At 40.8% G+C, this 13,873-nt stretch overlaps 1 protein-coding gene across 1 annotated transcript; it reads right to left on the bottom strand.

Annotated features, from left to right (window-relative positions):
* Positions 1-1,406: 1,406 nt before the first annotated feature.
* fam189b (family with sequence similarity 189 member B) lies at positions 1,407-12,362 on the bottom strand. The gene is made up of 15 exons (XM_055048068.1): positions 12,212-12,362; positions 10,866-11,899; positions 10,724-10,780; positions 9,559-9,666; positions 9,285-9,401; positions 8,331-8,438; positions 8,033-8,193; positions 7,820-7,919; positions 6,875-6,947; positions 6,179-6,449; positions 5,750-6,099; positions 5,618-5,659; positions 4,368-4,543; positions 4,095-4,241; positions 1,407-4,005 (listed from the first exon to the last, which is right to left on the bottom strand). Exons 2-15 carry the CDS (start codon positions 11,097-11,099, stop codon positions 3,754-3,756), a joined length of 2,196 nt encoding a protein of 731 aa, XP_054904043.1. The 5' UTR covers positions 11,100-11,899; positions 12,212-12,362; the 3' UTR covers positions 1,407-3,753.
* Between the last annotated feature and the right edge of the window lie 1,511 nt (positions 12,363-13,873).

Below are 13,873 nucleotides of genomic sequence, written 5' to 3'. Positions count from 1 at the left end.
CCAGCGTTCATTGCACAGGTGAAGTAAAGAAGTAAAATTTCAACCAGTGAAATTGCAGAGTGATTTTACATCATTTCTCTAGAAATTTATGATGTTTTCAACCGAGCCTGAGAAGGCAAAAAATAAAATAAAATAAATTAAGCCTTACTCTCAATTAGTTTTTAGTGTAACATGATACTTCCAAATCCTAAGAGCTTTATAGTTGAATAGAAGCTCTAAATGTTTATTAATAAATTAATGAATTTTATATCAGTCTACTTATGGGAAAATAAACTCCTAAATACAAAAAAAAAACAGTATTTTTTCAGCTTTCTAATTCTAATTTTGGCTTTTACAATATCTGCAGAAACTTTTCATTTAATTAGAATGCTTAATGTTACTTTCCAAACTATTGATCAATTATGAATTGATAAAATGTCTGTGTTTGTAATTTATCTTTTCTACCTACAATTATTATGACAGTGTTGACCTCTTACGGAGTTTGCTCTAGCAGAAGAAATCTCCAAACTAACAGGGTTTATTATGTTAAATAAAGGTTAAATACATATACGAATTGTGCTTTATGTTATTTAACTATAAATTGCTGTACAAATCAAGAGCTGTAAAGGTAATTTTAAGCTAAAATAAAACATTCAGAAGAACTTTGTGTTGTGCCATAAAAAGATCCCCTACTGAATCTGACCTATATTTGCTTTTAAACTTAAAGTTTTTTATACATTTTTTCCTGCAAACCTTTCCTATACTTGGGTATTAGTTTGAAATTGTTTCTTAAATCTGACTTTGACCATGCCACATATTAAATATTCATGTGCAATCTCCTACAGCTCTGGTCAGAAGTTTGGGCAGGAATGTCATTAAATTTCAGCTTCAAACTTCTTTTTTCAGAGTTGACTTAGAGGATTTTTCAAAACAAGAATAGTATGCTTAATTGGAATTTGCTTTCTGTGTTTTCTGATATGCACAGGGTCAAAATTGTGCAGACACTCCTAAAACATTTGCTTAAACATTTAACAGAGATATATCAAGTACTGTGATAAAAAAAACAACTCAGTATTAGTTGAATTTTTCTGTTCCTAACCAATATTTTAGCCAACTAGGTTCTGCTTCTATATTAGTCCACCTGCATTGCAAAATGCACTACAGGCAATGAAACAGACCCTCAGCATGATGCAGCCGACCATGATGCTCGGTAATAATTTAAAGACCTGAAAGCCTCTCTTTAATTTGTCCAAAGATACAAATTAAGTAACTGTGTTTCGTCTGACTGTAAAGCTGTTCACCATGACCATGGTGAGCATATGTGAACTTCTAAACATACCTATCAATGGGACATGCACGGGTTTCACTGCAGGTGTCTTAAAAATGACTATCTTTCATAACACTTAAACAACAGCAATTTTTTTTAATTTCTATTATTTATTTCATATATTTAAGTACATTACTTACAATAAAAGTTTATCTATCAACAATGCATTTAAATTTCAAATAAGTGTCATATTTAGTGTACATTTATCATTCAGTGACACGTTTTAGCCAGGTGGGCCTGCAATACAGACGTCTCTTTAACCCTCTCCAGGCAGATGTTGCAGATTTGCAACAGCTAAATGCTGCTTAGCTAGTCTTTGCAAGTAATTTGAGCCTGAGAGGCTTAAATGAATAAAATTTAATGCAAGACAGGAGGTAGAAACAAATCTTGTTGCCTTTCCGAGTGTGTCTGTTTTTGTGTTTACTAGTGTAGATGCATACTTGCATGTTCCCAAAATGCGCCTTCACTGACATCGGTGTGTCCAGCTTAAAAATTCAGTCTGATATAAATGTGTTTATACACTTCTATAGTTGTTTGTTTCCTCATTTAATCATCTTTAAACAACCACTGCACAGCCAAAATGTAACAACACTGTGTGCATTCCAGATATTCATGATACATTTACTGCAAGAGCCTCTCAAAGCAGTTCACATCTGACAAGGATCTTCCTCCAGTAAGCCAAGGTCCAGAGGCCAGTGTGGAGCCACCTGGCAGGTGACTTTGTCCCTAACCTCAACTAACATTTCAAGTGGCTGCATCGAAGGTCCTGTGTGCAGGAGGAAAAACAGAATAAAGAAGCAAACATGCAGATAAAGACATTCAGAGCAATTGCTACTTAGTTACATGGACAGGCAGAATCAAATGCACAAGGTTCCCGCAGTATTGCAGCTGTAGCAAAAACATGCACCTCTTTGTGTGCATGTCACACGCACCATGGTACAATTCAACAACCACTGGAGTCATGTCTGTGGTGTCTCTGTAAGGAATGCTGGCTGCTTTGTTTAGGCGAACACTGTCAAATTGGTGAAAAATAACTTAAGATAAAGGGGGGGAAAGAATAAAATCAAGCTGATTTAGGATTTTCTTTGTAATAGCATTTGTCCTCAAGTGCAAACTCATTGGTACATCTTATGGTACATTATATAGAGGCTTCCAAAAGTATTCACACCCCATTTAATTTTTTTTTCGACATGATATTTCATGAATTTTCTGTGAATGTTTTGTGAAAGACCGAGACTAACTAGTGCATGATTGTGAAGTAGGAGGTAAACGATGCATGGTTTCCAAACTTTCTTACAAATAAAAATCTGAAAAATGTGTTGTACAATTATAGTCATATCCCTAATTAGAGTGCAGTTCAACACTCTTCAGAAGTCATTTGATAGGTGAATAGAGTCCAACATGAGTCAGCAATAAGTAGAGCTGAACAATATATTGTAAATTTATCATTATAGCAGCATCGCTGTTCACAAGAATGAGTTTGAAAGACAAAAACCTGGATCGCCTTCCAGTGCCATGCATTAAGGCTCTCCATGACAGTAGGTTTATTTGGTGTTGTCTGTTGTTTACAACAGAAGAAAATGTTTTAAGGGGGCATTAGGACGTTCTGGTAAAGTCATTAAGAAATGTCTGCTACTTGTTTATTTGCCAAAACAACACATCGAGGCCAATTTGTGATTTTTTTCTAAACATGTTTAATTTTGTTCCAGTAGCGTTATAGAGAATTTCTTATCTGTAATTTATTGTTTCTACGAGCCCAAGGCCAGAAAACCTTACCTAGCAGTTTATTTATCAACAATCAGTGAACATTATCTAAAGTTTTCTTAATATTATACACATACAGTATGTTCTGCTCTGCAAAGGGCTCAAAAATCGGGAGCTTCAGGAGGATTTCACAAATTCTCCCCATCCAGTTTGACTAAATTTGGAAGCTGCAATTTCAGTAATAGGTGGACCTACAAAGTGCTGACTTAGAGGCACTGAGAAATAGTGTACACTATTTTCTTCAGACTGTCATCTGAGGAAATAAGGATGATTGGAATCCAAGGTATGAATACTTTTGTGAGACACTGTATTCAGCTGACTGCTTTTGGTGGTATTTCTCGTCACTTGAGCAAAGTGGTCTAACAGCGATGTAGAAAAAAAGATGGGAAACATATTGGAACCCACAATGTTGCAAAAGAAGAAATGCAATTGTACTGGAAATGGTCATTCAACCTTGATCACTGTTCTCCTTGTTCGTAAAGAAAGCTGGAGCTCTGCGCTGATGTTCAGTCCATCAGAAGCTCCTCTGAAGCAAAGCCGTTTTCACAGCTGACCTCTGGAAATGGAGGCGACAAAGAGGAAAAGGGGGGAAGACTTTCGAAAAATAAATTCTGAATGTTTTCACTTTTGTCAAAATCGTGCTATCTTGTCTTCCTCTTTCCTCCTTCGCCCTCCTTTTCTCGTCACAGCGCAGACTCTGAATAGAGAGCTCCCGATGACCCATGAGGCGCGTGAGGCGCCATCAGTCGACGCAACGACGAAGTGGAGGAGCTCAGATCTCCGCAGCTGCGCAGGTGGATCCCTTCTGGCGCTCGACCGCTGTAGTGCCGGTTGTGCCTACTGTCGCTGTGGGAATGGTGATGTCCCCGGCAGTGAGGGTGACGGGAGTGAGTGTTGGGGTGTCCGCGGCTGGAGCTCCAAGGGGTCCGCGAGACCTGGAGGTAATTTAATAAAGCTGAAGATGAGCTGCAGGCTGGAGATGCTAAATAAGTGGTGAAAACGGATTGGAGTTTGGGTGTCATACTTGCTCAGAAGACAGGTGGTCAGAGCCAGCTGTCTCAACTCCACTTCTCCTCTTTGGCCCCTGACCTATGCTCCCAGCATGCTCAGAGGGTGGCCCCAGGTTACGTTTGGAGCGCTGCAAGAAGCGAGCCACCAGAACTCGGGTAACCTTAAAAAAAATTTATTAATTTAAAAAAACAAAAAAAAAAAAACAAGAAAAGTAATAATGTCAGAGCTTGGAGTTTTTGGTGTTTTTTTTTCTTCACTTTTGGTAAATAAGTGACACCTGATTTACCTTCAGGTCTCCCAGAGAGCGGTGGTAGTCTTTAGGTATACGTATAGGTGAGGTGGGTGCAGGTTTTGGGGGGATTTGCACACCTGTGGCTGCTGTCTTAATGCCACCTTTGCTTGGCATAGCAGAAGGAGGAGCCACAGAAGACCGAGGCAACAAACAAGCTTCGGAAGATGGAGCTTTGAAGTCAAAAAAAGGACAGAAATTGTAAGTATTATGTTCTACAACGAAAGTACGCACTCACCTTCATATTTATTAGGTACACCAGTTAAATTGCTTGTTAAGGCAATTAGTGAAACAACCAATAATATAGCTGTGACTCAGTGCATTAAGGCTAATAGACATGGTGAAGAGAGTATTTTTCTAGTTATTTTTCAAAAACTCTTATGATTTTATTTCCTAAGCAGTGGAAAAGTTCTTACTGGAAAATTTATACAAATTTCATGCATTGCCAAATTATGCCAAAAGATTTGTCTCTTCCCTCAACTTTAAGACAGTGTGTCTCATACATGATCTTTTTTAACTTATAGTCAGGGAGGAATCCTAAGCAGTGGTAAGAAGAGATTATGAAGAGATTAAGAAGAGTGTCTGTTTCTGCAAAGTGTTTCTGTAAGATCAGTAAATTTACAAAAGCAAAGTCAACCTAACAAGTCAACTTAACAAGTTAAGTTCACTTTGACTTGTTATGATTCAAAGTGAACATGAGAGACTTTAGATGTTGCGTGGTTGTTGACACCAGATAGACTGGTCTGAGTGTTTCAGAAACTGAGGGATTAGGAGTTTCCCTCAAAACCATCAGAAAATTGTCTGAAAAAGAAAAAAAAACAACAACCATTGGGCAGGACATGCATGGAGAAAAAGAGTCTTGTTGGTATCAGACTTCTAAGAAAAATGGGAAGATATAGCTGCAGAAGACCACACTAGTTGCCACTATTGTTAGCTCAGAACAGGAAACCGAGGCTGTAATTCACATAAGCTCACAGACATCAGATAATAACAGATTGAAAAACCATTCTCTAGTCTGATGAGTCTCAACTTCAGCTGTGACATTCAGTTGGTGGAGTCAGAATTTACCATAAATAACATGAAAGCATGGATCCATCTCATGTTACCACGGTCAAATCATCTCAACCTGCTTTGAACATGACTATGACTGTACTCCAGTGACCTCCACGGCCACCAGAACCTGATCCAATAGGTCACCTTTAGGATGTGGTAGAACAGGAGATTTTTCTCTAGATATAAGCTCTCACCTGTGTCTGTAGATGCCTTGCTGCCTCCGGACCCAAAGTCAACTGGAACAAAAAAAGGGGGGGAAAAAAAAGCATATATTTGTCATCACTGTAAAACTGGAGTAAATGTTTTCTTATTAATCCTGGCCTCACCTGTGTCTGTTGAAGAGCCGAGGCCTGGCTCACTGTGCGACCTCACAAGGCGTAAAAAGCCTTCACTCTGTCTTCTAACAGTCCCTCCGTGTTTGTCACTTCTCTCAGCCCTTTGTCGAAGGTAAAGGGCCCCGTGAGGAGGGAGCAGTCCGTTCCCGTGCTCACAGGCTGCTGAGGAAGATGGTGGAGGGGGAACAGATGAGGCCGGGGCAGCTTCCTGGTTTGAGGGGTCGGTGAGATTCACCTGAATCTCTGGGATGAAACGCTGCTGTTGACTTGGAGAGTTTCCTATTGCTTCCAGCTGGGAACAGCTGCTAGCTAACACAGCCTGGCGGTGCAGCACAGGAGACCTGGAAAGCAGACTGAGAGAGTTAAAAATTTCTCCTCAAAACTCAGGAGGAATTTGAACCTTTTTGAGCTTTTTCTCACCTGTATGTATTGGTAGCTGTGCTAGGCGAGGAGCAGGAATTAGACCTTTCCCCTCTGAGGAACCGTCTTGCCCTCGGACCTCCTGCCAGCGGACTCTCTGGTGTTTGACACTGTGGACCACGGAAGAAGCCGTCGCTCCTGTCAGCACAGGGCCTGTTGCCCCCATGGCTCCTTATCCCAACCTCCATCAAACATGAGTCTTCAGAGGGGGAGGAATCATCAGGGATGTCCACAATCTCTGACATTAACAGAGAACCGCTATCCATAGATACTAACAAGAAAAAAAATATGATTTTCATTATTATTCAGGAAAGCCCTTGAATGTTCAGTCCAGTTTTACAATATTAAACATGCCATTTTGTTTGACATTTCTTACCAATTCCCCAAATGTATCACTGCAGATTTCATCTAAATCTTCACATTCATTTTTGAGTGGTGAAATATTAAATAATTTAGCACTAAATGTTTTTCTAAATATTAATAACCATCATCTTAAATAACATTCCCAATTAAGAAAAAAAACTTTAAATGCCTGTCATGGTTTTTACTATTACTGAAGCAACTTTATGCTTTTAAAAAAAATTTTTTTACCTTAACCACAAGTAATAATATAGCTCACAATTCCAACTCGATTTACCTATGTTCTACACACTTGACACAACATGACAGACAGACATGGATGGACTGTTTTTGCACCTTCTCCGCTAAAGGCTGTAGAGGTCCCTCTCTCTCCAGACAGCTCAGTACCATGGGCGTCAAACACTGTTGCCTTGGCAATCACAAGAGACCAGGATCAGGACAATATTACACAAAATGAAGAAAAATGCTGCAGAGTGACATATAAAAGTTTAGCACTGTGCAGTCACATCTCTGTTATTCTGAATATTTAAATGTACCATTTTCCAAAAAGCTAATGCATAAAACATTATTTTAATTGAGCAAAACTATTATTATTTTGACTTCATTTGTGAAATTCAGTCTCACATAATTGCCATCACAATTTTTTTGTCTTATGAGCTTTTTTTGGGTGGGGGTAGGGAGGAGTTTTTGTTCATCTTAATCGGTATAACAGGAAAATGGATTATCATTCATTTCTAAAACTAAATCTAAACAGGCAAAATCCAATTACTCCCACTCTTTAGTCGTAAGCCATTGGTTTCTGCATGTTTAAACCAGGGAGTTTGTAGTTCCCAACATTTTTGTCTTGTAGGTATTTGTATAACTTACTGGACACTTTCAGGAAGTGGGTTTTATAAGGATGTAACTTAAAATGTATTTTCAAGGACCTTACATGGCACTTTCCCATATTTTAGGAAAGTACATTGCAGGTTCAGGAAAGTAAATACTATTTTTTAAAAGTCCCAAATAAGTTCCTGAAGTTGCCTTACAAGTTCTTGCAAAGTGACAAATAGATTCCAGGGAAGATCCTGTGAAGTCCTCAGTAAATTACAAGAAAATTGTCTAATAAATCTAATCAAGTACCTGATACATTCCTAGAAAAAGTAACCAGCATGCTCAAAAAAAGTTCTGGGAAATACTCGGTAAGTTCCATGGGAGTATCTTGTAATTAATAGCAATGTACCTGGTAAGACTTTGAGCAAATGTCTTTGAGAAAATGTCTGATGGTACACAGAGGCTCACCTGGCTTGCAGCTCTTTGGCCCATTACAGCTTCATAGGGAGGAGGGCAGTCAGTGGGGTACAAAGGGACAGGACTCTCCATGGAGCCATTATACGTGATGCTGGATGTTGACGCAAACATGTTAATCATTCTTTAAAAGTGTGTGTTATATAATAAACACAATGGCTACTACATAACACACAGATTAATAATATCACAAAAGTACTGTAGCACCTCTGAGCATCTGTCTCTGAGCTGCAGGTGTATTCAGGGGGATAGTAGGGAGGAGGAGGAATTGGGGGGACAAACTCCTCAAAGTCCATGATGTTGGTCAGGAAGGCGTCTTGCGGAGTGGTGCATTCTGGGTTGACTGAGCGGGAGCGATGAGGGGCAAGCTGAGCGGTAACCACAAAGGATGCATTAAGGTTTGTTTGTGTTTAAAACTGATACCTTGAATTCTAGATGCGACTCTGCTGCATCGTAAAAAAAGCCGATCGGCCACTTAAATGAAATGTGCTGCGTCGGCACTCACCAGGTGCACGAGATCCAAGGAGAATATGTGGATACTGCAAGTCACAGTGGACAGCGTACAAATGATGGTGGAGAGAATGCTGAGACCACACGCACTGAACAGGAGGTCCTGCACAAAGAAGGCATTCACAAAAAACTCAACTCAAGCATTTTTTTTTGGTAATTCATCTGCAACATAACATTTAAAATGTAACACTTTATGCTGATTGATAAAGATGTGTAAATACCCCTAAACAAATAATTTGTAGTAAACACAGAAAATGCTTTATAAATTCAATGACTAAACAAAATGTACTTGTTAAAGAATGTTAAAAAGACACTTTTTAAACTTCCCTACTGAGTAATCCATGTCTTCCTGTTTCCATAGGATATTGTTATGATGGACATTATGCATAGGATCATTTCTCTCAGTCAAGATTAAAAATTGGAAAGGCAAGAGAGCATGAAATTACAATTATGTTACCAAAAAATGACTTGTCTATATAGTCAGTGAGAATAACAAATAAGTTTGAAACAAAAATTGTGATAAGCAAAACTGCACCAAGACGGGGAAAAATGATTTCTTCCCCAACGTCTCGAAAGCGAGATGTTGTTAAACCTATATACTCCCAGTTTAACAGATCCTGTTAAACTGGGAGTTCATTCCTGCCTCATTCTTAATGCATCTGCTTGAAAGGTCGGAGGAAACCGTGATCGACTGGTTTGAAACATTATGAGACAGAGCATAAAAATCACTCTTGGGTGAGCAGAAAGCCAAGAGAGCACAGAAGAGGCTCCGATATTCCGGATGATCTAGAGAAAGAGTGAGAAAATATCTCTCACTATGAGGTCCGAAATTTTTATATATTATATAAGACTAAGCGCAGTCTATTTTTATGCTGGAATAAATATTTTTATTTTAAGCTTGTCTTCCCACACTTTTGCCAGGAATAAATGTGCAGAGTGCAGTGCTTACCTTTAACTGATGTTTGACTGAGTGACAGTCACCATTCAGGGACAGAACCAGGGTATCCTCATCTGCCATGGAGCAGGCTTGAGTGCCTGCACAGCACACACAGAGACCATTCTCCACCTAAACACATTATCATACAGAGTGAATCACAGTGAAGCACCGGTTGGAGCTCTTTCACATTATTGAAATTATTCCTGGCTCATTCTTAATGCATCTGCTTGGAAGGACATTTCAGCACCAGAAAGGCTACGGGGACAAGACAGCAGTTCAGACATACCTGGCAGTTGAGCATTGACTTGACCATCTGTGCGTTCTGACAGGAGAGCATAGAGCCGGCCAGGCTGAGGATCACACACACTGCAGACAGCAACATGAACAGTGACACCTGTGGAGGGATGCAGAGGTCATGCTTATAAAAACTGTCTGCAACCAGGCAAGGAGAGCAGATGACGTTAAAGGACACAGAAGCAGATTTCACTGTTTGTATTACAAAGAGGATGAAACAGTCAGTGGAAAGGTAAAGAAAGAAAATGTCCTGAAGGTTTGTAGTAAGGCTTTGTAGTTTCAATATTATGAAGCTTAAACTGGCACTTTGGTAGAGCATTCTACTAAAACATTATGCATTTCAAATCATTGTGATGGTTTCATTTTTTTTTTTTTTTTCTCCGAAGAGTTTTTTGCGGCGCTAGTGGCTCGTATATTTGACAGTAGGCAGACAGGAAAGAGGGCGAGGAGAGGGGGGAAGACATGCGGCAGAGGTTGCCGGGACCGGGAATCGAATCCGCGACGTCCGCGTGGGGTGTGCTGTGTGGCGCAGGGGTTAGCACGCCCCATGTTTGAAACAAAAATTGCATTTCTATGTGGAATTAATCATCCTGCACAGTGAATGAATTAATTGTGCAGCATATTTAAAGCTGCAGTATGTAGCTCAGCTTTTATGAAATATGCTTTTTTTAAAATTAAAATTAGCATTATGCCATGACAGTATAAGTCAGATAATATATAAGAAAAATTGAGCCTCTCTGCCTTCTTAAAGTGGTAGATACCGAAACACACCATTCATTCAGAAACAATCAGGGGGAGGGTCTTAGCGCTGTCAATCACTCCTATGCTCACCCGAAAAGTCTTTGTAGAATTTTCCTGTATTTTCCTAAAAACATGATTGTCCTTTAATTAGCTCAATCTTTTTTCAGTCCACTCTGACAAGCTTACTTGTTCCTATGCTGCCTCATTCATTCTCACATAACAATTTACAAATCATAATATTTTCTCTGTCAACACACAAACACATACACAGACACACAGGATCTATATTGCTTCTCTGATCATGTTCTCCTTTGGATGCTTGTAATGTGACAAAATGGGAAATACTCCCAGATGTTTGAATACTCTTTTTCCCCCAGTTATGATTAAAAGTTGTTAAAATGCAGTGAAAAACATACCACCAGTGTTAGAGGTCTTCTCCATGAGATTATTCCCACTATCCCTGATGCCACCACCTGGTGACAAATGCATACATAAAACACACACAACTTACAGTCAGCCTGGTTTTCTTTAACAAGCTTTGGCTACAGTCATACTCACAAAGAAGCCAGCCCAGAATGGACAGGACTGCCGGACGCGTGCGGATGAGGTGAAGGCCATGCTGGTGAAAGAGAAGGCCAGAACCATGGCTCCCAGCCCCAGGTGGCACAAACCCAGGTAAAGCAGCAGACGGGCCCCACCGGGCCCCCTGCCTGACATGCCTCTGCGACTGTCAGACCAACCGCGAGATCCAGAGGCTGAAGCCACACTGCTGGAGTCTGAAGGTGAGGGCATGGTTGGCTTGTCTAGGGGTGCGCGCGTGTGTGTGTGTGTGTGTGTGTGTGTGTGTGTGTGTGTGTGTGTGTGTGTGTGTGTGTGTGTGTGGGTGTGTGTGTGTGTGTGTGTGGAGGATGTGAAGATGTTTACTTGTGCACTGAGTTCATATCACAAATTGTGCAGGCAGAAACACAGAAGAGTAGAAGAGGAATTGGTGTAAATGCTGGCATGACTGTGTTACAATTCATGCATCAAGCTGACCCCCTGGCAGGTGCGATGGTTCCTGCGTAATGTCCAGACCGGTCAGCGAGTCCAAGAACTTGATCAGCAGAAAGCTGAGAGTCGAGCAGCTCTCTACACAACAACAGCACTCACCCCACTTGACGTTTGAGCTCTGCTGCTGCTGCTGCTGAGACAGTTCGAGTCGACGCAGCGGAGTCTCAGTCCATGCAGCGCAGAGTACACCTTGTGCCACTTTCCTGTTCAGTCCGAGTAAAAACACAACTTTAAAGCCGGGTAAAACATCGACTCGGCTCGTTTTAAATCCTCCCTTTTCGCATCATTTGCTGCCTGCAGACGCGTCCTCCTCTTCCTCCCCGCCGGCTCGCAGCCTCTCCCTCATCTCGGCCCGTGTGGCATTGCGGTATAACCGGAGCCCCGCGCAGGCCGCAGGTTCTCGAACCGTCCCAAAGAAAGCGGCCAACGATCGCTCGCTGTTTTGCGCTCCGTGCAGCAAAGGCGACATGCGTGCGCTCGGTCATGAGAAAAGACGTCCCCACATGTGCGCTCCCGACCTGGCGACCTTACAGTTCGTCATCCTACAGGAGGAAACACCAGTAAAGGGAGGAGAAGATGATATCGGTCCGTCCGGGGAGCAGCGGCTTATTATGGCGACCTATAGGGATGAAGTCTTAAAATAGCAGCCAGGTGGATCAGATGATGTACCGGATGAAATAATAATAATAATTAAGAACTTAATTTCTGAGCTTTTGCTATGGTCCACCAAGATCCCATCTTTCTCCTCCTCCTCCGCTTCTTTCCTCCCTGCAGTCACGCGGGCATCCCGTACAGTCCGTGTGTTAGTGTGAGCGTGTGTTTCTCTCTCTCTGCGTGTGCGAGTGTGTGTTTACCTCTCCGCCTCCCACCAAGCCTCACACAGCCGTCACTTATAGATCAGGCACATGTGTGGTATCTCTCCATGTTCACCTTTATTGACCCCTCTTCGTTCTTTCTGCGTCCCTCTTCCGACACTCGGGCGAATAATAGTGTTTGCAAACCGAAAAGCTGCTCCGCATGCGTGATGACACGGCACGCCGAACGTGCAGACAGCTCGGGAGATGCGGCAGCTCGCGCGAGCACAGCCATAAAGGTGGTGCTGATGCTGGGGAGGAGGCGTGGGTGCCATGGCGACAGAATCCGGCACCTTCTGCAGTAAAACGAACGAGCAGCAGTGAGCCGGTCCTTCATGAAAGGCCTGTATTGCAGGCAGCCCTTTAAGAGTTGAACATAATGTTTGCTTCAATAGATTCAGATTTTAGGCACTTAAAAACAAAACAGACAAATACTGCATAAAAAATTTATTGTTTTTTTAAGACTCTTTCCTTAAAAAATGTCTTTCAACTTTCTTCATAGTTGTAAGATTGATTGGACTCCACTCTACATTATGCCATTAAGAGTTTAAAATGCGCACATTTTCTTTCACCAGCCTTTTTCTGTCTATTATTAGCAACCAATGCATATTTAACCATCAACTTTATCTGTTATAATCACACATGTCCATTTTGATGAAATTTTATGTGATGGATCAACACAACGCCACACTGATGTCACTGTGAACTGGAAAAGGATGCATTGTTCACAACATAATTTACAATCGAAACTCAGCAATGTCATTAAACTGGACAGAGACCCTTTTTTCCAAAAATAAATTCCAATTCTTGCCACATAATTTCAACTGAATTTAGTCCTGGATTGGATTCCAGCTCTGCCTGAATATTTAGGATTGTTGGTACAGCTTTTTGCAATCTCCTTCTAGATTGACCTGCAACAGCAAAGCCTGTTGGTGATATCAGGCTGTGGGAATATTCGCCTGCTGGAGAAAACATATTGGCATTAAGTCCCTATTGAAAGTAAGATGACAGCAACTGGATATAGAGAGATTCTTCAAAAAATCTCTCGGGCGCTCTGGACCCCAGACGACATTGCCAACACAATGACCTGGAGCACATAGACAACAAAAGAGGGCCTTCAAAAGCAGTCAGCATGCTTGAATGGCTCAAATAGAGCATTGACTGAGATTCAAGACCAAAAGAATTACGGTCTCACAGGTTCCCATCCAGTCTGACTGGGAGTGAATGCAGAGAACAAAAGAAAATACCTCAAAACGTGTGTAAAGATTGTAGAGACATTTAGAGGAAGACTTTATGTAACTGCTCTTAAAGGTATTTCCACAAAGTATTAAGAATGTGCAAATACTTAAAGCTCTTAGTTAAATGTTTGCTTTTTAAAAATATATGTATATTTATAAGGCATTTCTGCCACATTATCACTTTCTTTTATGGTATATTTTGTTTAGCTTTATTTTTTTTTTAGAAAAACAAAATGTAGAAAAAAAATGAATGGTGGTAAACAATTTCGGCGCCGTAAAACATTTCTGTTGGCTTTGAAAGCACCTTAAACCTTGACCTTTCTATTCCATTTAAGATCAAATAATAAACTATATTTTACACAATATGTACAAGAACGTAATCACATTTCATGATGAAGCAATTAAAAACAATCACAACCAGGAG

This window comes from Poeciliopsis prolifica, unplaced genomic scaffold (assembly GCF_027474105.1).
Source record: "Poeciliopsis prolifica strain line A6 unplaced genomic scaffold, Auburn_PproV2 SCAFFOLD026, whole genome shotgun sequence".
Classification (NCBI taxonomy): domain Eukaryota; kingdom Metazoa; phylum Chordata; class Actinopteri; order Cyprinodontiformes; family Poeciliidae; genus Poeciliopsis; species Poeciliopsis prolifica.
This window is presented reverse-complemented; position numbering and strand designations above follow the sequence as displayed.

Bases quoted from the DNA above. Each gene is read 5' to 3' on its own strand.
- fam189b (XM_055048068.1), bottom strand. From the start codon at position 11,099: ATGCCCTCACCTTCAGACTCCAGCAGTGTGGCTTCAGCCTCTGGATCT. The intron at 8,194-8,330 runs GTGAGTGCCGAC...GTTACCGCTCAG, and splicing joins CCTTGGATCTCGTGCACCTG to CTTGCCCCTCATCGCTCCCG. The intron at 7,920-8,032 runs GTGCTACAGTAC...GTCAACATCCAG, and splicing joins TCAGAGACAGATGCTCAGAG to CATCACGTATAATGGCTCCA.